The 19,176-nt window shown below is 36.1% G+C and overlaps 1 protein-coding gene across 2 annotated transcripts in view; it reads left to right on the forward strand.

Annotated features, from left to right (window-relative positions):
• Window positions 1-19,176, forward strand: part of LRPPRC (leucine rich pentatricopeptide repeat containing) — a 96,727-nt gene that overhangs the window by 7,707 nt on the left and 69,844 nt on the right. The window contains exons 2-11 of one of the 2 annotated variants that reach the window (XM_064158399.1): window positions 6,506-6,711; window positions 9,706-9,828; window positions 10,437-10,558; window positions 10,647-10,705; window positions 11,423-11,509; window positions 11,970-12,096; window positions 13,147-13,291; window positions 14,005-14,147; window positions 14,421-14,526; window positions 14,603-14,710. In XM_064158399.1, coding sequence (XP_064014469.1) covers window positions 6,506-6,711; window positions 9,706-9,828; window positions 10,437-10,558; window positions 10,647-10,705; window positions 11,423-11,509; window positions 11,970-12,096; window positions 13,147-13,291; window positions 14,005-14,147; window positions 14,421-14,526; window positions 14,603-14,710 — 1,226 coding nt within the window. The remainder of the gene's footprint in view (window positions 1-6,505; window positions 6,712-9,705; window positions 9,829-10,436; window positions 10,559-10,646; window positions 10,706-11,422; window positions 11,510-11,969; window positions 12,097-13,146; window positions 13,292-14,004; window positions 14,148-14,420; window positions 14,527-14,602; window positions 14,711-19,176) is intronic. The other variant, XM_064158398.1, reaches the window with a different exon arrangement.

Consider the following 19,176-nt stretch of genomic DNA (forward strand, 5'->3'; position numbering starts at 1 on the left):
CGTTGTAAGCTAAATTGGAGGTGAAAAGTTAACACTAGGGATTTGTGTGTTGGCATTAGGAGCATATAACGGTTTAATCTTTCCTGTATATGTAAGGTCTACTCTTTTAATCCTCACATTGTAGAGACAGTTTGAGCTGTTCTGGGTAGGTACTAAGAAACAGTTTTGAAGCACAGTAAACAAGACATGCTGGGGAAGAATGAGATTGCTAATTCAAACAGATCTGAAGTTCATTGTGCAGCTTCATGTGCTTGCAAGTTCAGGGTTTCACATGGCGAGTCTTAATATGCTGAAGTTAATTGATGAAATAAATAATTGGCACTCATTGAAGCCCTTGGAGAGGTATGCATTTTTTTTTGGTGTAGCACAGCATTTAGTTCTAAACAAAATTAATTAAAATAACTGAAAAAATAGGATTAAAGCATAAGATTATGTAATCCAACACTTAGCACTGAGGCTTTACCAGAAATGTCAAGGTCATGCATTATAGTTTTTCATTTGGATTTTTTGGGGGGGAAATATTTTCAGTGTTTTTTGTTTCGTTGAGTGGTTTATGTTGCTTAAATTTATTTTTCATTTTGTTTGTTTTTTTGTGTTTTTTTTTTTCCCTTCCTAATCTTACTTTATAAGCTTCCAACTGAGAAAGTTTCACTGTCCAAGTATTCTGTTTTAATATTTCATTACAGCTAAATGTTACAATAGTTATATGTTACCGGTGTGATGCATGATGGATTAGGTACAGCTGCTTCTCTCCTTGAGAGCAGGATGGGAGAGATGAGTGCAGACTCTCTATAGATGAGTCTTATTTTTTTTTCTGACTAAACACAACATGATAAATAATTCTCTGTTTTACCTATGTTACATTTATAAGGAGTTGAAGATTTTTTTCTCTTTTGCTGCACGATGATGCGTGTATATCAGTGGCTCATTTTCAGTACCTTTCTGGTTGTACTGTTAGCTAGCCAACTGTACACCATCTTATGTTTCTCTGTGTGTTTGGTGGTGTTGGTTGGGCTTTTAGTTTTGGGTTTTTTTTGTCCAAGGCATACTGCTTTCTTTGGTCTGTATTGAATTTTTTTGTTGATTCCAAGCCATTGCATCAAGTAATCAAGATAACTGAAGCCTGAGGCTCTCTTAAAGAGTTTGCTACCCTTATGGTGTCACACATAAATTGTCCAAATTTATTAACTGTTCTCTCACCCAGATTGGCAATGAGATTATTGAGTGGATGTGAATTGTGCCAGTCCTGTCCTAGCTGGGTCATGAGATAGCTTAATTTAGAACCTCACAAAATACATGCCTGATTTTGCAGCAAACACTGCTCTGCATGTTTTAATTTTCTATGTATATGTGGTTTTTAAGTTAACTACTGCACCCATATTTTTGTAGCTAGAAGTACATTGTATCTCCTTGTTTTGCTTAGCAGATTGTTGTGTACATTGTCCAGTCAGGTACAAAATTGTACATCAGTCTGTATTTTTAGTGATTATAATCATGTTCCTCCCAAAAATTTTAATGATGTTTTGAAGGTTATTCCAAAGTGCTGGAGAGCGAATCAGGTCTTAAATATAGCATATCTTAGTTTCCAGAACTCACTTCACTTGTGCAGCTGTACTCTTACCAACATAGTATATTTGCGTTTCACATTGTTCAAAAGCTAAACAAGATATGATCTGTATTTATTTATATTTAAGAGGTACATGTATTTTCTAAAATAATCTTTATTATATTTAAAAGGCTTACTGCAGTCTTATTACTTCCTTACAGCAGTGGTTAACATGGCCTTCTTGATTTTCATCTTTGCTTTTCCTTTTTTTATTTGTCCTAATTATGAGTTCTTTCTCAACTTGTGAAGAATCACACAAGGTCGTTGAAGATACCTGATGCATGAATAACTGCTTCGTTTTGTGAGCTGCTTTTTCTGTGTCGTAGGGAGGTTGTGCCATTAGTATCAATTTGCAGTAAGTGTGTGGTTTTCTGTTCTTCACTTGAGTGCCTGAAATCAAACCTGATACCGCGTCCCTTAATTTGTTTGCCTTTTTTTTAAGCTATCTTTTGGTCTGCTCTTCAGTCTTTGAGGATAGTGAGCTCTTAGAAGTTCTTTTTCCCCTCCTAAGTTTTATGTACTTAGGTGAGTTGTAGTGCTAAGAACCAAATTCAAGACACTGCATGCCTGCAGCTTCATTCAGCTTCTGAAGCCAGAGTTGCTTTTAACAAATATTCGCTGTGGCTTAGTATTGCACAGTGCCTTAAATCATGCTAAAAGTCTGCACCTGATGCTAGATGTATCTCAGATTGGTAGTGATAATTTAGGTGGATACCTGTGGAATTTTGAGTTCCTCAGGTTTTGTACTCTCATACTGTTCTCCCCTGTCTAAAGCTGAAGCTCATACTCTAATGTTGCCATTTCTTAAAATCTCTTTAAGCAGTATAAATTCACAGAAACATCTGTACCAAATTTGATAACCTGGTATATGTGTAGGGTGTAAATAGAAATACCCAGTTTTGCTGATCTTTCAGAAGGTTAAGTGATTGCATGAAGAAAATAGCTAGTGTATGACTATAATATTTTACAGTGTGCAACTGATATAATATTCTAAACGTAAGTTTTAAACAGCGTCATCCTACATGCTAAGCAAGGAGAGTTCAGTAACAAATGGAACACTAGTATCCTCTCATACTGTTTTGGTCCTCAGACAATCTGGTGGAGCTATGGAAATGCTTTAAAATGTTTGATGGCTTTCTCAAAACAGATTGACATTTAATCTAAGAAATGCAGACATCAATTTGTGGTTACAAGTGTGCTGTGTTACATAAAATCTAATTCAGGCACTTGCAAAATACTGTAAAACAACAGCAAAACAGCAGGTTGTAGAAAAAAGACACATTAATCTGAAGCACAGTAATTTTGTTTGTTTAAACTTTGATTGCTACTGGAAATCAAAGTATGAATTTCTGTATTACAAAGGTTTGTTTCCAAATCATTTTTCCAACCTGACTTGAAATAGTAAGAAAAGCTTTCAAGTAGCTTTTTTTTTAATGAGTGGATAATAAGTCTTTTGTTTTCTTACCTGTATCTTTAAGAAAAAACAAATGATTTGTAATTATTATGTTTTTGGAGCTGAACATTGCGATTCATGTGTTATTAAAGACTTGAAGTTGTGGACATCTCATTTGCTTATTGCATCCAATAGGACTTCAGGTTTAGTATTTGAACTGTTTTTTCTTGACCTACTGCTTGATTTTACTCTAGTTAGATTAAGGATTTCTGGTTTATGGAATGCACCCTGTCTGATTATATGAGGGAAAAGAGGGAAAAGAATTAAATAATCAGGAGAAATGACGCCCTCAGAAATACTTCCAAGTGAGAGATGACATTAGTAGTAACAAAAAACAAGTTTCCAAGTGATGATGTGAGTAGCTGCTTACTGTCAGAAGTGGTTTGTTTTTTCCATTTCAGGTTGGGGTTTTTTTCCCCCTAGTTCCTCTGGTTTTAGGACCTATTTCTACTCCTTTTTTTCTGGTTCGCTCTGGTCCATTATGTACTTCTGTGAGATGTTTCCGCTCTAACCTCATGGAGCACTATTTGGTTTTCTTTGTTTTTGTTTTGTTTTGTTTTGTTTTTAGAAGGGGCTGAGTTGGTGTTGGGCTGAGTTAGTGAGTTAATTTCACAGAGGGATGCGAATATAGTGCGAGCTATCCCAAAGGAATGGCTGGGAAAGAGATGGCACTGAGACTGAAAGAGAGTATCTCTCCTTTTTGGGCAGGGTTTTTCACCCTCCTTCAGGTCTTTTCATTGTCTTTTCTCTAGTAAAATGAAATGTAGATAATTTGCTGGAAAATCTTTCATGAGGAAACTTGAGGAGATTGAGCAGTGTAAAATTTGCCTGCACGAAACAGATAATGCTAGATGGCACTGATGTTCCTCATTACTAAGGGATTTTATTTTTTCTAATGCCTTCAAAAGCCAAACATCTACTAAACTTTAGTCACAGCTCCTTTACTAAAGAGATTCTTCTTTAGGCTGGTTTAATTTAAAGAATTTAACTCCTACACTTTTGACCTGCTTCATTGTCAGATCAAGATTTCAAGCAGCAAGGAAAAAGGTGGTCTTTGGGCTGCTTCCTACTCACAAGAAGCAACTAGATGGTAAATCACTGGTCTTGTTTTTAACGTCACACTGATAGGCACCACACTAATTTCCCTGGCATTTAACAGCTCGCTCCAGTGCTGCTGCAACAGTGGACAACCAGGGGGGTGCCAGTTAACTGGAAGTTAGCAAATGTAATCTACAGCAAGGACCAGAAGGATGATCTGGGGAAGTACAGGCCTGTGAGTCTGATGTCAGTGTGGGATAAGGTTATGGAGCAGATCATGTTGAATGCTGTCACATGGCATGTAAGGATAACCAGATGATTGGGCCCAGTCAGCATGGATTTATGAAAGGCAAGTCCTGCTTGACTAACCTCATCTTCTGTGACAGGGTGATAGTGCATGAGAGAAGAAGCTGTGAATGTTGTCTACTTGGAATTTAGTAAAGCCTTTGACACCATGTGCTGTACTATCCTGCTGGAGAAACTGCTCATGGCTTGGGTGGGCGTTAAATCCAGTTGTCAGCTGTTCACAAGTGCTGTTCAGCAGAGCTCAGTGCTGGGGTGAGTTCTCTTTAATATCTTTATCGATGATTTGGACAGGAGGATTGAGTGCACTCTGAGTAAGTTTGCAGATGACACCAAGTTGGGTGCAAGCATTGTTCTGCTTGAGGGGGGAACGCGAACTCTGGATAGGCTGGATCAATGGGCCAAGGTAAATGGTTTGAGGATCAACAAAGCCCAAGTCCTGGGTCTTTCACTTCAGTCAGAACAAATGCAGGCAACACTACAGGCTTGGGGTAGAGTGGCTCGAAAGCTGCTGGGTTGAAAAGGACTACAGGATGCTGGTCAACAGCTGAATGTGAGCCAGTGGTGTGCCCAGGTGGCCAAGACCAACAGCATCCTGGCCTATATCAGAAATAGTGTGGCCAGTGGAACTAGGGAATTGTCACCCTGTACTTTGCACTGATGAGGTCACACCTTGAGTGCCATATTAAATTTTGGGCCCCTCACTACAAGAAGAGCATTTAAGGTCTTGGAGCATGTCCAGAGAAGGACAGCAAACCTGGTGAGTGGCCTTGAGAGCAAGTGTTATGAGGAGCCACTAAGGGAACTGGAGGTGGTCAGTCTGGAGAAGAGGAGGCTGAGTAGAGACTTTATTGCTTTCTACAGCCATCTGAAAGGATGCTGTAGTGAGGTGGTTATAGATCTCCTAAGCAACAAGCAATAGGACAAGGAGTGCCATCAAGTTGTTCCAGTGGAGGCTGGATTTGGACATGAGGCAAAATTTCTTCACCAAGAGGTTTGTAAAGCACTGGATGAGGCTGTCCATGGAAGTGGTAGAGTCACCATCTCTGGAGATGATGTGCTGCTTAATGACTTGGCAGTTGTGTTTTAGGCTGACATTTCAACAAAATGTGCAGCTATTTCTGCATAGGACTCCTGAAGCATCTGTAACAGCAGTGCTGCAACTGGTTTTTGTGAACTAGTCTATAGATCTTACAAAACCTTAGCTCAGGACCTGTCTTGAGAGGCAGAGATGAGGGAGGACAATTTCAGAAGTGACTGCAATCACTTCTTGCCATCCGACATGTATTGCTTCTGGAGGAGAGTAGTCTGGTTTATTTTATGCAGTTGTGAGGATAGTTGAGAGCTGACTTCCAAAAATGCTTGTATCTAATAATTGAGTTGGGTTTGGGTTTTGTGAGTGGCAAGCTTTTACTGTTTTGACAGAAATAAAACTTTCTCATTGTTTCTTTTTGTTGTCGTAGTTTATTTTGAGAAAATAAACAGTAAATGCATCCAAAGTTGATATTTGGGCTGCATCATAGGATGGCTGCTTCATACCTGTTAGTGTAAATTCTGCAGCTGTCTAAAACGTTTGCCTCATCATTAGTTTTTGTGTGTTTATAATTGAAAAGAAAGGTTGCATTTGCTGCATTGCTTTGTTGTGTTCTGGGATAGATTGCCCTGATTGTTCTCAAAGTGATTTTTGAAATACATGTTAAGTTTTTCTGAGAAGCTGTAATGGGACTGCAGGCTTTAACTGCACTTTGATGACTTCAAAAATAGGGTGTGTTTTATTGTTGTTGGTGGTGTTTTGGGCAGTGGGGGGATGGGTTGTTTTGGGGGGATTTTTTTGACTAGTATTTGAACCATTTCATTCATGAGGTGAGTCCAACTGAAAAGCTCAGGGAAACAGTTGTCACTGTAAGACAGTATACTCAACTGTATCTTTTAAAGTAGAAAGACACCAAAATAAATCACATGTATTTATTTGTTTCTCTAAAATATTCCATAGTGATGTAAATTATACATCATCAAGAAGTACATCATCTTTCTGATGTTGTGTGACCACTGTGGTTGGAAATGATTCACAGAATTGTAATCAATATTGTTTGGTTTTATTTAAGCAGAAATCAAATACACCAAATAAGGTTCCTTACAGTTGCACCTCAACAGGAGGGGAGTATTAAAGAAGAAGCAATTCCAGAAATTCAAACCAGGCGGCCCTGGCAGTTTGACCTGGCACTAAGTAAGATGGATAACTCTGTCAGAAAAACTGGCCGCATCCCTAAAGCCCTTCTACTAAAAATCTTCCATGATGTATGCAAAACAGGTAAGTTTCTTCCAATTAAAACAAAATAAAAACTAAATTTACAGCTGCAATATAACAGTTTATTAAACCAAGGAAACCAGTTGAAAGAATTCTGATTTATATTTTGTCTTTGAACGTTTTATCTGCTGCATATTTTGATTAAAAGATTTTAGATGCCTTAGAGATGTTATTTTTCTGTGAACACACACACACACATTTACCTTTTTTTTTTTCCTCTTTGGAGATGTCTAAGTTTTGTAAAAATATCTAAGAAATATTGCCTTGCTTATTATGGATTTTTTTATTGGGTGATATTACACCTTCCTCAGGTAACTCTGTTGTGCATTCTGAAGGGGATCATACCTGTCTGGTTTACACAGTATATCTTTACAATGTCTAATAAATGGTGCTGTTCTCAAGGGGTTATTTTTTCGAATGGCTGTTTAAAAAAAAATTCTTTCTCTTATAAAGGGAGAAAATGTTGGGTGGTTTTGGTTTTTTAATTATCCAAAATTGAAGTGAAGGCAGGTTTAATACCCCTTTGGCTAGACTAGCTATACTGTATTAATGTTTTGTAAACCAGGTACAACAATTGATGAGGTTTGGTAGCAGCTACTATCAGCAGAGATATTTTCTAAGCATACTCACTGAGTACTACTGCCAGTATTTATTAGTGGCATCATGCAGTGTTTAATTTTAATTGTAAACTTTGCTGTGTGTTGCTCTGGACTGTTGTATACCTGGGGTTACACCTTTTTTTTTGGGTTGTTCTGCCTTTAAGGTTTTAAAGCTGAGTCTTCAATTTGTACCCTTTCTGTTCAACTCCTTAGTTTTTGCTTGTGATATACTTTCTGATCTTTACTGCTTTGTTTTTTTTTGAAGTATACACTTGTAATTTGCAAAAGTGGGATGGCAAGAATGTATTATCTCTAAGGTTATCTGCAAATTATAGTTCTTCATGATCTTTGAGTTACACTGTAGGAAGCTCTATTAAAAAGATTCACTGCTTATTGTGGTTTTTTTTCCTATGTAAGTATATTGAAAAAAAACCTAAGCACTTCACAAGAGGTTCAGCTAGACTGCAGCTGATGTAGATGACAAACATTTCCATATGAAATAATGTCTATCAAAACCTAATTTAGCAAAGTGTGGGAAATTAGTTTTTTTTGGTAACACGAACAAGCAAATCTTCTTGTTCTGCCATTTCTAAGTGTAACACGAGAAATGCCCAAAGAAAGTGTTTGCTTTTACACTGCCAAAACTCTTTTCTGTTTCTTTCTCCTTTCAAGGCTGCTAATATAACATTGACATTGTGAAACTGAAGATGTGCTGGTATTTTTATTGCATGAACTAATTGTATGCAGGGTTTTACAAGTTAGTCAGGTGTGACTTACCACTACATTTTACCTTTAGAAGTTAACATTCCCATTTGCAGTTTGTACCTGATTTGTCAATGTTTTAACTTATGTCTTTTCTTTTCTCATAATTATTTATTCCCTACTACTAGCTGTGTTTTCTTCCACTTGAGCTTACTCTGTGTAAATAACTTTCCTTCTTTAGTTTGCGCTCCTGAAACAGTTTTCAATAGTTGTGTGGTGTCCTAGGTTTCCTTTTTGGTACCTGTGGATCCAGTTCTAGACAGTGTATAACTTTCTGTTGCAGAGGAATTCTCCACCCCACCCCCACCATTAATTTATAGCTGTGTAGCTGTTTCTACAGCTCTATATAATTAAAAATTACACTTACAGTAATCAGCAGCGTCTGGAGATGTCTTTACTGCCAAGAACGCCTGCCTCTGTACTGGGCTATGCGCACTTTCAGTGTTTGCATGATCTGAAAGTAACTTACAAAGCATTGATAGTGCTTTAGACTTCAGGTCACTTTGAAACTCTGAATCTGTCAAGTCTGCATGTTTGTCTCTTAGACAGAAAACCTGAGTTATTTTTCTTCACCATTTACGTTGTGTGTGAACATGTTGTATCATTCCTCTGTAGGTGAAATTGCTTCTAAAGTGTACCTTTCTCTGTGAGAAAGGAATAAACGTGGTTTTTGGCCTCCCCCCCTTATTTTTTTTTACAGTATGCTGGTTTCTAAAGAAATTCATTTTCTTAGAAGCTTGTGGATTTGCATCTGAAGACATGATTGAAAAAAAATGTTTCTATCTTATTAGGTAGTCTTTGATAGATTCTGCAGCTCTGCTTTTCTTTGTCTCGGGTGGAGTAATGAAGTCCAAGAAAAGACATAGGATTTAATAGTTTTTCAACATAATGTGATTAGTGCAGAGAAGCTAGACATTCTTACAGTTTCCTTCACTGTGCTGTAGATGTAAATAATCTAATTTATGTTGATCATGGGCAGAAGTGCAAATAGAAATTTAAATGCACAATGTCTCAAAATGTCAGTTTTGGAATAGTATGGAATGGGTATGAAGTATTTTGACATTTTTGAAATGTACCAGAAAAGTATGTCCCTGTTAGGATGAAATGATCTATGGATCTTGGATGGGGAAACTAAGTACTAGATCATCTGAGTTTAATATTTGTGGTGCACTTTATTTCTGCTCAGCTGAGCTCATTAATGCCCCAATTCTTTTGAAATTAGAGAAGAGCAGATTTAGATTTTAAAGAACTTTTCCCTAACATCCAGTAAGGGTGGTTGAGCACTGGAACAGGTTGCTTAGAGAGGTGATTCAGGTCTTATCCCTGGAGATGTTCAAGGTGAGGCTTGACGGGGCTCTGGGCAACCTGCTCACTGCACAGGGTTTGAACTAGATGAGCTTTGAAGGTCCTTCCAACCTGCATGATTCTATAATTAGGATGTTTTATCATAAATCTTTTTCATTATAGCCTTAATAGTGTTGTTATTTAATCATTTGGGTATTGTGTTTAGTAATAATCTTTATTTTATAGTATACAGAATGGTTAAGTATTTCAGTTGGTCAGTCTCTAATTTTTTTTCCTAATCTTAAACACATAATTATTTATGAAGATACTTATGGTTGTTTTTCACTTGCAGGGTGTCCAGGGGGTAACCAGACCTTGCTTTTGTTGCGAAGTTGTGGTGCTCTTTTACCAGAGATACTGCCACCTGAAAGAACAGAACTAGCCCATATGATATGGGACAAGATGAAGGAACTGGGTAGGTTTGTTTTGTTAGTCCCTCTTGCAAGAATAGCAATGTGCTTTAGTTGCTTTGTTTGTAATAGAAGACTGAATGTATTTTAATAGTGTTTAAGTGAATATTCATTACTGAATAAACACCAGGTTTTATTGTTCAGGTGAGAGACCTATTTCCTATTCTGGGAGTTATACTGACATCTAGGGGTATTAATCTCATGGACTTTGCTTGCTTTTGATTATTTTAAGAATGTATTTTACCGTTCTGTTAAATGCTTCCTTGCTGCTATCTGATGGGTTGAGTATTCTTATTACTACCAAATATTCTATTGGCTGTATCTAAAACAGTTTTTAGTAATTTTCTAGGGACTAAGACTTGTTTCTTGATTAGTAAAATTGCTGAGTCTGTAAAATAAACACAGCTGAGGAGTCTGTGGAATAGCAAGCACATGAGCATTGATGTTACTGTGCCTTTTGTAATTGTGTGCTGTTAAGTTGATCTTGGGTATTTCCAAGGTGGGTAAAATGATTATACATGAAGTTCATACAGAATGAAGTTACCAGAGAAAGCTATTAAAATCATGTTGAATGTAAAGACTCTATATTTACTCAATGTGAATCTTCCCTTAGGTGCTGTGTATGATACAAGCCATTACAATGCTTTACTTAAAGTCTACCTTCAGAACGAGCACAAATTTTCTCCAACAGAATTCTTGGCCAAAATGGAGGAAGCTAATGTGCAGCCCAACCGAGTGGGTACCCCTTTATGATATCTTAATTCCTAATAGTAGTATCCATTTGTTGGATGGAGGTAATTAACTTCCCTTTCCTTTTTCATAGGTTACATACCAAAGGTTGATTGCTGCATATTGTGATGAGGGAGACATTGAAGGGGCAAGGTATTCTTATGCATTTATTTAAGGGGATTTCCATGAAGTCTATTTCTCATATTGCCTTCCCTTAATGATAAGACTCATTTCAATATAATTATTATAAACTGATCAAAGTAAACAGGGAGTTTATTTTAACCAAGCACTAAAGAGCATTTTCTTAGATGTGAGCTACACAAGCAAAATGTAACTGATACACCAGTGTTTTCAAATCTGATTGTATTCAGGTTGCTCTGAACATAACTTATCATTTTTAAGAGCCAGTATGGAAAACTGTAAGATCATGGAGAGTTACTGCCCATGAAAGAAAATTCCTACTAAGAGAGGCATTTGAAAACTAAGTGGGCTAGGGAGCAAGTAGTAGTAATTCTGGGTTTTGTTGTCTGTATATAGGACTGGATATCTAACATTTTAATTTTAGCAAGCTAAAGTTGTAATAGTGTGATTGCTGAAATAGAGAAATAAGTAAAAGGAAGATAAAAATACAAAATACCAGCCCAACCCTTGTGTCTGCATGCTTCAAAGTGACAAATACAGTTAATCTGAAGGAATATTAACAAATTATGTGGCTACTACACAGTACCTCCCAATACAGTTGCTCAGTAGTGTAAAGATTTGGTTTTGTTTGATGGTAGAGTATTTGTCCAGCAGAACAGAAATCGCTCAGTAATTTCTCTTTTTGAAGGCCAAGAAAATGTATTTATTCATTGTCTTGTATTTTTGCAGTACAATTCTTGGATTTATGAAGAACAAAGATCTCCCAGTGACTGAAGCAGTATTCAGTAGCCTTGTAAAAGGTCATGCAAGATCAGGGTAATGTTTAATACCTTTTTTCTTTTCTTTTAATCTTACTACAATATGGAGTAATACTGTACAGAAAAATGGCATGCTGCAGAATAGTGTGATAGGTTTAAATAGTAATGTATAAAAGACTGTCTTTTTGTACTTTCTTGAAGCAGATCAGGGCCATTTCACAAAGGAAGTAGACTTTCTTGTTTTGCTTGAATATCTGGAAATTTACTATTAATGTACATTTACACTGTTTGGAAAACAAACTCTTTGCACTTAGTTTAAAACTTCTTCACCTGTTAAATTGAAAGAGTATAATAAGTAATAAAATAATTCAAATATTTGCATTTTGAGCTGTCACAATTTGCTTAGTTAAAATAAATTTCACTATGCTTGTTGCAATCCGTTTTCAGGCAGTGTGGATGTCACAGTAAACATTATAATGATTAAATGTATTAAGAGTCTTTGTTTTGCATTCTGTTAGAGATATAAAGAATGCAGAAAATATCCTTTCAGTCATGAGGATGGCAGGTGTTGAACCAGGTCCAGACACCTACTTATCGCTGCTGAATGTGTACGCCGAAAAGGGTGATATTGATAGCATCAAAAAGGTATTGTAAGTTTGAATTTAAATACAGATTACTTGATCTTTTTTTCAATTTAACTTTGGAATGCTCTTTTTATCCATGCAGGAGAAACAGTAATAAGTTTTATAAACTTGTGCCCTCTTAGTCCACATCAATTAAACTTCTTTTAAAAAGTGTGAACAGATGGCTAACTGAAAGCAGTCCAAATCTTCATGAAAAATATTTGCCTTTTGAGAGTTACCTTTCACTCTGAGAAGATTGGTTTGCCTGTGAGTGATTTCATAAATCAGGTTTTGTTTTCAGAGGCAAACACTGCATGTGAGATATTTCTAAGTTTATTTATAAAAATAAGTTAAAAGTTAAACTTGATTATCCAGCTTCTACTGAAGCCACAGAATTTTTTTTTTGAGAGTTCATGCCAACAACTTAGGTATTCATGAAGCATGGATAAGGTGATGCACTACATCCCTTTGTGTAGCCTTTTGTTTTTCAAGTACTTTTTCTTATTTAAAAAAAAAAAGGAAGAAATTAGAAAAGAAAATTGGTTTGAGCTTAATAAGTTCCATCAGATGGAGAGGACTATATCAATGAAGAGATTGTAGGAAGTGTAATATTGTTCTGTGACTCATAAATTAGACAAATCTTCATCAACCAGTCTCCTTGCAAACACTTTAAAATTCTGATTAATTACTTCCCTTTTCAAAGCAATTTCTTTTGGAAGTCATCTCACAATGGAAATAACTGGTATCTGTCTGTGATTTTCATATATTATTAGGTATTGGAGGGAAACTATAACACCCTCTTTTCATGTCCTTTTCTTTGGTTGGGTATTTTTGGTTTGGGTTTTTTTGTTATAATCTAAAAGTGTATGATGCTGTCTCTGTGGAATACAGCAGAGAGAATATCCAAGAGCTATGTCTCTAAACCCACGATTTTAGAAAAGAGAAAAATCCTCAGGTTTTCGTGGGTGTGGTGGTGGTGTTGTTTTCGTGCTTTGTTGATTTGTTTTGTTTTGTTTTTTTCACTCACTTTGGAATTAATATATATATTGGTTAAATTTATTCTGGTTTACAGACTCTGGAAGAGATAGAGAAGACTGAAGGGTACCTTATGGATAGGATTTTGATGCAGGTAATTTTTAGCCTTGCCAAGGCTGGATATCCTCAGTACGTTGAAGATATTAAAGAACGCATAAGATTTGAAAGGGAATTAATTCCAGGTATGTCCTTGGTTACTACGGCAGTGTTTTGCTGGAGTGGGGAGGGAAAGCATTTTCTTCCTTTTCTCTCTTTTGTCTTTTTTCCCCAACAAGTATGTTACCAAAAATAAGTAATGTTATACTTTTTTGACTACATCAATTCATTTGTGCAGCTGTAGATGAATTTTAAAGAAATTAAACACAAGCAGGTTTTCATAATTTACGTAGAAAAATAATAATCTTTTTTTGTGTCTAAAATTCCTTGAGATTTGATAGGAATGCAGAATGTGTGTCTTCAGACAGCACTTCTGCAATTCCTATTCTGTAATTCACACAGATTTCTGTGAGTGCCACAAAAAAGGGAGACTAAACACTGACTATAGTTAAAGGAGCTTTTGGATCCCAGTTTGTAATCTAATATTTATTGGTTTGTTTTTTTGGGTGTTTTTGTCTCTCAGTGTGTCTGGTAATGTGTTTCTCTTGTTTAGTATCATTTTGTTAGGCCACAGTGCTGATGTTTAATTTTTGGCATGGTCTTCTAATGGGAAAAAGTAATTCAATAAAAATCTGAAAAGGGGAATCTTAAATTTGATTGGTTGATGCCATTTAGAAGTTTGCTAATGATACATGAAAAAACATTTTTTCCCCCTGGCTTTCACTCATTTTAGTAGTCTAATGTGAAAATAGTTGCATGCACTTCTAAATTCTGTTGTTCTCTGCTTTTCAATTGCTAGATGCAATGAACCTGTGTTTGACTCTGGTAACTCATGGCTTTGAAGATATAGGCTTCCATATTTTGAAGTCTTTTCATCATTTATCACGTGAGAATATGGACCAGGGTAGCTTCTTCTTGCAGCACTGTGTAACTAGAGATATGGTATGCACAATAGTAATACTTTTTTTTTCTTAATATGCTATTAACAGTGTATTTATTCATTGCAACTGTGAAGATGGATAGTAGTGGATTGTGTTTTTTACACTGTTCTTATGGAGTAAAATAGGGATATCAATTTGCATAGTAAATTGAAAATCACAAAGGAGTTTTTGGGCATGTGTGATACCTATTTCCTAAACATGAGAAGAATCTGACATTCTTAACAATTTGAGAAAGTGAAGAAAGTATTAAATTACTGTTTCTTATTATTTGCAGCCTTTGAACAAACTGAAGCAATTTTGTGTTGAGTTAAAAGAAGCAAAAATGCACTCAGCACCATTACCATTTATTTTGCGTTGTGCTTTGGAGGCAAACAAATCAGGTACTCTGCTTATTTAGTTACTTTTACATATGAGTATTCAAAATACTTGATCTAATCATCTTGTGAATGTTTTCAGCCTTGGCTGTTGATGTAATGAAGATGATGAAAGAGGAAGGCTTGCCACTCAGACCTCACTATTCCTGGCCACTGCTAGCTCAGTTCCAGAAGGAGAAGAATCTTAAAGGTTTGTTACCTGAGAAGTGCTCTTCCAGCTTCATTGCACAAATCTTTATGGAAAATATTGCTATGAGATTCAGCAAACTCTTTGAGACTAGATGAAGACCTTGCTGCGTGTCTTACTTGGCTGCAAACAGGTTTTTTGTTCAGAGTGGTGTTTTTTAAAACCTACTTTCCTACTTAATCGCAGTACAGTTCTATAAATTTTTGCATAGAAAGATGCAAGAGAAGGTTTAATCTTTTTAACTCTTGACATTCTTTCTGCCTTCCATGTGTTCTTTTTGCCACTCATTACATTTCAGAGTTCACTCTTGAAGAAACAGAAATGGAGAAGATGTAAAAGTAAGGTTATGTTGTAAGAGCTCTCTCTGACTGCAAACCCAATCTTTTTTTCAAGCCAACTTCTTACCAGATAGGCCAAATGTGATTTTCGTTACAGTAATAAAAACTGCAGGAGAACTTATATTGCTGAATGTGTGAGTCTGACCTGACAGCACACTGATTGAAGGACAGAAATGCTCAATCTTTGGGATTCTTAAGTAGGTTTAAGCATTTAACATACTTTCCCCTGTTACACATGGGGATGGCTACAGGATATGAATAAGAATTGAACAAATACTAAATTTTAGAGTACAGTATCTAATTCTTTGGTTTGCGTTATTGGTAATTCAGATAGAATGGTATTGTAAAAAGGTGCTTTTAAGAGAAGTACTTCCCCCTTGGGGAAACAAAAAACCGTCTTTTTCATCTTATCTCACAGTATAATGTGCTTTAGAATGAGATGCAGAGTTGTTAGTGTGACACTGGGTGACAAACAAAATGCACAAACAAAAAAAAAGTGCTTTTAGCAGACTCTTCACATCGCAATTTTATCTTAAATATACAGTCACATTCCAGTTTGGAAGAAATGCTGAAACAAGTATTCCCTAATTGTTTCTGGCTATAAAAATGTCTCAAGTCTTTTTCAAAAAGCCTTCATGAAAACAATATTCAGTTTTTATTAACTCTTTAGTTTCTGTTCCTGCTAGACTACTTCCGAAGTTTATCTTCTCCCAGGTTTTCAAATGCTTTGAAAGTTTTATGGTATTTTAAAAAGTCTGGCACCTTTGTTTTGTTTGGGTCCTTTATGACTTACTTGAAGTATAATATTGTCAGAAATAAGCATATTAAAGTTGGTATCATACTTGTACAGGGATGCTGCCAACTGAAAAAAAAACATGCTTCTGGAACTCTGGAAAACTTTTATCTCACTAACACCATTATGTGAGACATGAGGAATCTTTCTAGGTTTAGACTTGGCTTCTAAAATGGAAGCAACATCACGAAACGTAAGTGTTCGTATCCCTTTTGATCTCTGGCAAGATCAGAAGTTGTCTCAGTTTAGACTCCGGCTGTAGAAATCAGTCATGCTTTGGCTGGTAGTTCCTACTGGAAGTCATAAGAGCAAGTTGAGAAGAAAACTGATGAAAGAACATTTCATTCTGGCTTTGTCATTTTTTAAGAGCCCATATTTTTCTATCTGTAAAGGTATCAGATACATGAACTTCTGTAGTGTGTTTGTGTGATGATACTGTGGGTTTTCAACACGTTTTTGTAACCTGGTTCTCAGTCTGTTCAGTTTAAATTAAGACGAAACATTACTTCTGTGTGCATACCTACAAAATGATTTTACAATTCTTAGTGTATATATATAAGAAATCTAAGCAATTTCTTCTGCTTTGAAGAATCAGTGGAACTATCCTGCTGCAGCTTGTTCTTTCCCATACTAAGCTGACATTCATTTTTTAAAATTTAGTATAGAAGAAATGGTTGAATGAGAACCACCATCCAAAAACACAACCAATACACTTGAAGGAAAGTAAATAAGGGGTGGGAAAAGCCTCCCAATCTCCCTGTAGTCATTACATTTATTAGTAACAGCAAAAAATACTGCTGCAGTACAAACCTAAGAGTAACAGCAGATAGTAAACTAGCAGAATGGTGCCTTCTAACAGCAGAAAATGATAGAGCTGGGTGAAAAAAAACAAGTATAGATAGGCACTATATCACATCTTAGATCAAAAATGAGGTTTTAATTCCTTTGTCCACAAAGTAGTTACTCCTGGCCTAATGCATGTAATTTTGTATCGCAGTGTAGGTAAGGCTGAAAATGGGAAAGAACTCTGAGGAAAAACTATTAAATATCTGATAGGATATGAAAAGTGGGAAACATAATCATTAAATAGCACAGAAATAATTAAGAGCCTATCTGGAACTGTAGGGTAGAAATGTCAAGAAGTGCATGTATTGAGACCCAAACAATCGTGCAACTAGTAGCAATGCTTAATGACACACTTATCTAATGTTCATTACAACAACAGCTGATACAGTAGACCAAAGGGAATTCTCTAGCTCCTGTACTGCAGAGCTGAGTTTGAAAGAGAGCTAGCAGTGAAGTGGTGGCTAAAAGGAATGAGACTAAGCAAGGCCATTTAAAAGTACACCATAGAGAATGCAACCATTCTGAAACAGCAAACAGCTTTTGAATCATTTGACACAGACACATGATTTCAGTTGGACATTCTTGCTTTTACATGCATCTGCTATATAAATTGGTAGTTACTTATTTCCATATTATATATATAGGTAAATACTCTTATGCTTTGAGAGCAGAAGATGCTTGCAGGGCTTAAAACATAGTATGAGGAGGAACTTCTATTGGCACTGAGATTCATCTTTGATTAGATTATATACTAAAACCAGGAGGGCCTGGTATAATTGAGCAGAGACTTACTGTTAATGAATATAGCTCCTCTTCATCTTTGTGCAGTCATCATATTTTTATGTCACTTGTATGTTTTGTTTTCTACTAATCCATATGTCACTTGTATGTTTTGTTTTCTGCTAAACCATTGTTACATACACAAAGCATGGTTACTGAATGGTAGTTCAATTTCTACTTCAGGAAGTAAAGGAAATAAGCATTTCTGAGTACAGAAAGGAATAGGGGTGGTGATTTCAGACAGTAACTGTGCGAAATACTGTTTTGTAGAGAGACCTTTTTGGCATAGAACTTCCAGAGGACATCTGAAATTAAGAGCACAGCAAAAGTATCTTAAATATGTTGTTTCCACCCTTACTTCTTGAAACGGAGCTTTTTTGATGTTTGTTTCCTTTGAGAAGCTTCTTAAAGCAAATGTTACTGCCTTTGCACATCTATATCACTATCTTAGAAATCCTCTCTGTTCTGGTGGGACTGCTTTAGTAAAAAGGCATGACTTAGTGTGAGAAACTTAGGAAACATGGACTGATAGGCAAACCACACTGCCTGCAAGTTTCTCTGCTGTCTCAGAAATATTATGACTCTCCTGTGGTTCATCTCTTCTGTATTTATTCTTGGATATACTCATTCAAGGATGGAATCTGTTCTATTGAGGTGTTTGAGTGCTGTTGCCAGCAATGACAAAGTGAACAACAGAAGTTTGGCTGCATTTTGTTCCTGATTTCTGTCTTTCTACTCCATTATTTGAAGACAGATACTCAGATCCTGTAAGCTGTACATATCTCAGCCCAAGATCTCAAAAACTTATTCTTGATCAAGCAGGAAGATGACTGGCAGACTTTAATTTGGGTTTTAGCCATACTCAGTATTTTGGAGTGGTATATTTTAAAGAGGAGTGTGGCAAGGCAATTCATGACGTTCTGAGCAGCCTGTTTAGAAATAAAATAAATATTTTGTCCTTTTTACTTTATACTTTTGTGTGGTTTATAATGTTCATGATACATTAATACTGTTGTACATGTATTTCTAAGTAAATTATTGGTGATGGGGTGTATTCTCAAAAGAATTTGGAAGACCAGTGTTCTAGATAATGTTACTAGTTTTATCTCTCTCTTATTTTCTGACCATTGTTTGATTTGTGAAGAGAAGTCCACGCACATAACTCTCAAATCTGTTTTCATGCATACATTTGATGCTTACAGTATTTTGTTTAAAGTTTTTACAGTACAGTATTAAAAGTTTTACAGTATTTTAAGTGCTGTGCATTGTGGAAGATATTTATGGGGATAACAAAGCAGTTCTGTTCTCTGCCAGGCAGAAAATGTATGCGAAACTGCAGGGTTTCATTTGTTTTTCCTTGTTCTTCCATTCCTCCCTCCCTAAAGTATACATCATCCATCTTAGAAGTTACATCTGACAGCCTTTTTCAAAGTTTTTGATTACTTTGTTTATGTGTAGCATCACTTCTGGTATTTCTCCTTAATCTCTATCTCACTTCTATGCTGGTGCTCTAATCTTCAAATCTGCCCTTTCCTACTCAGAAACTGTGCATTTGTGACAAGTATCTGCTAGAGAATGGGAATACTTAACAAGCCTGTTTTCTGTTGTATTTTAGTCACAAATCAGAACTCAGATCTCCTGAGTTTACCACACTTTATTAACTGCTGTGTCTAGTTCTTGGTCATCAGGGTCCTTTCTAGTGATACAGGTAG

This window comes from Pogoniulus pusillus, chromosome 18 (genome assembly GCF_015220805.1).
Source record: "Pogoniulus pusillus isolate bPogPus1 chromosome 18, bPogPus1.pri, whole genome shotgun sequence".
NCBI classification, from domain to species: domain Eukaryota; kingdom Metazoa; phylum Chordata; class Aves; order Piciformes; family Lybiidae; genus Pogoniulus; species Pogoniulus pusillus.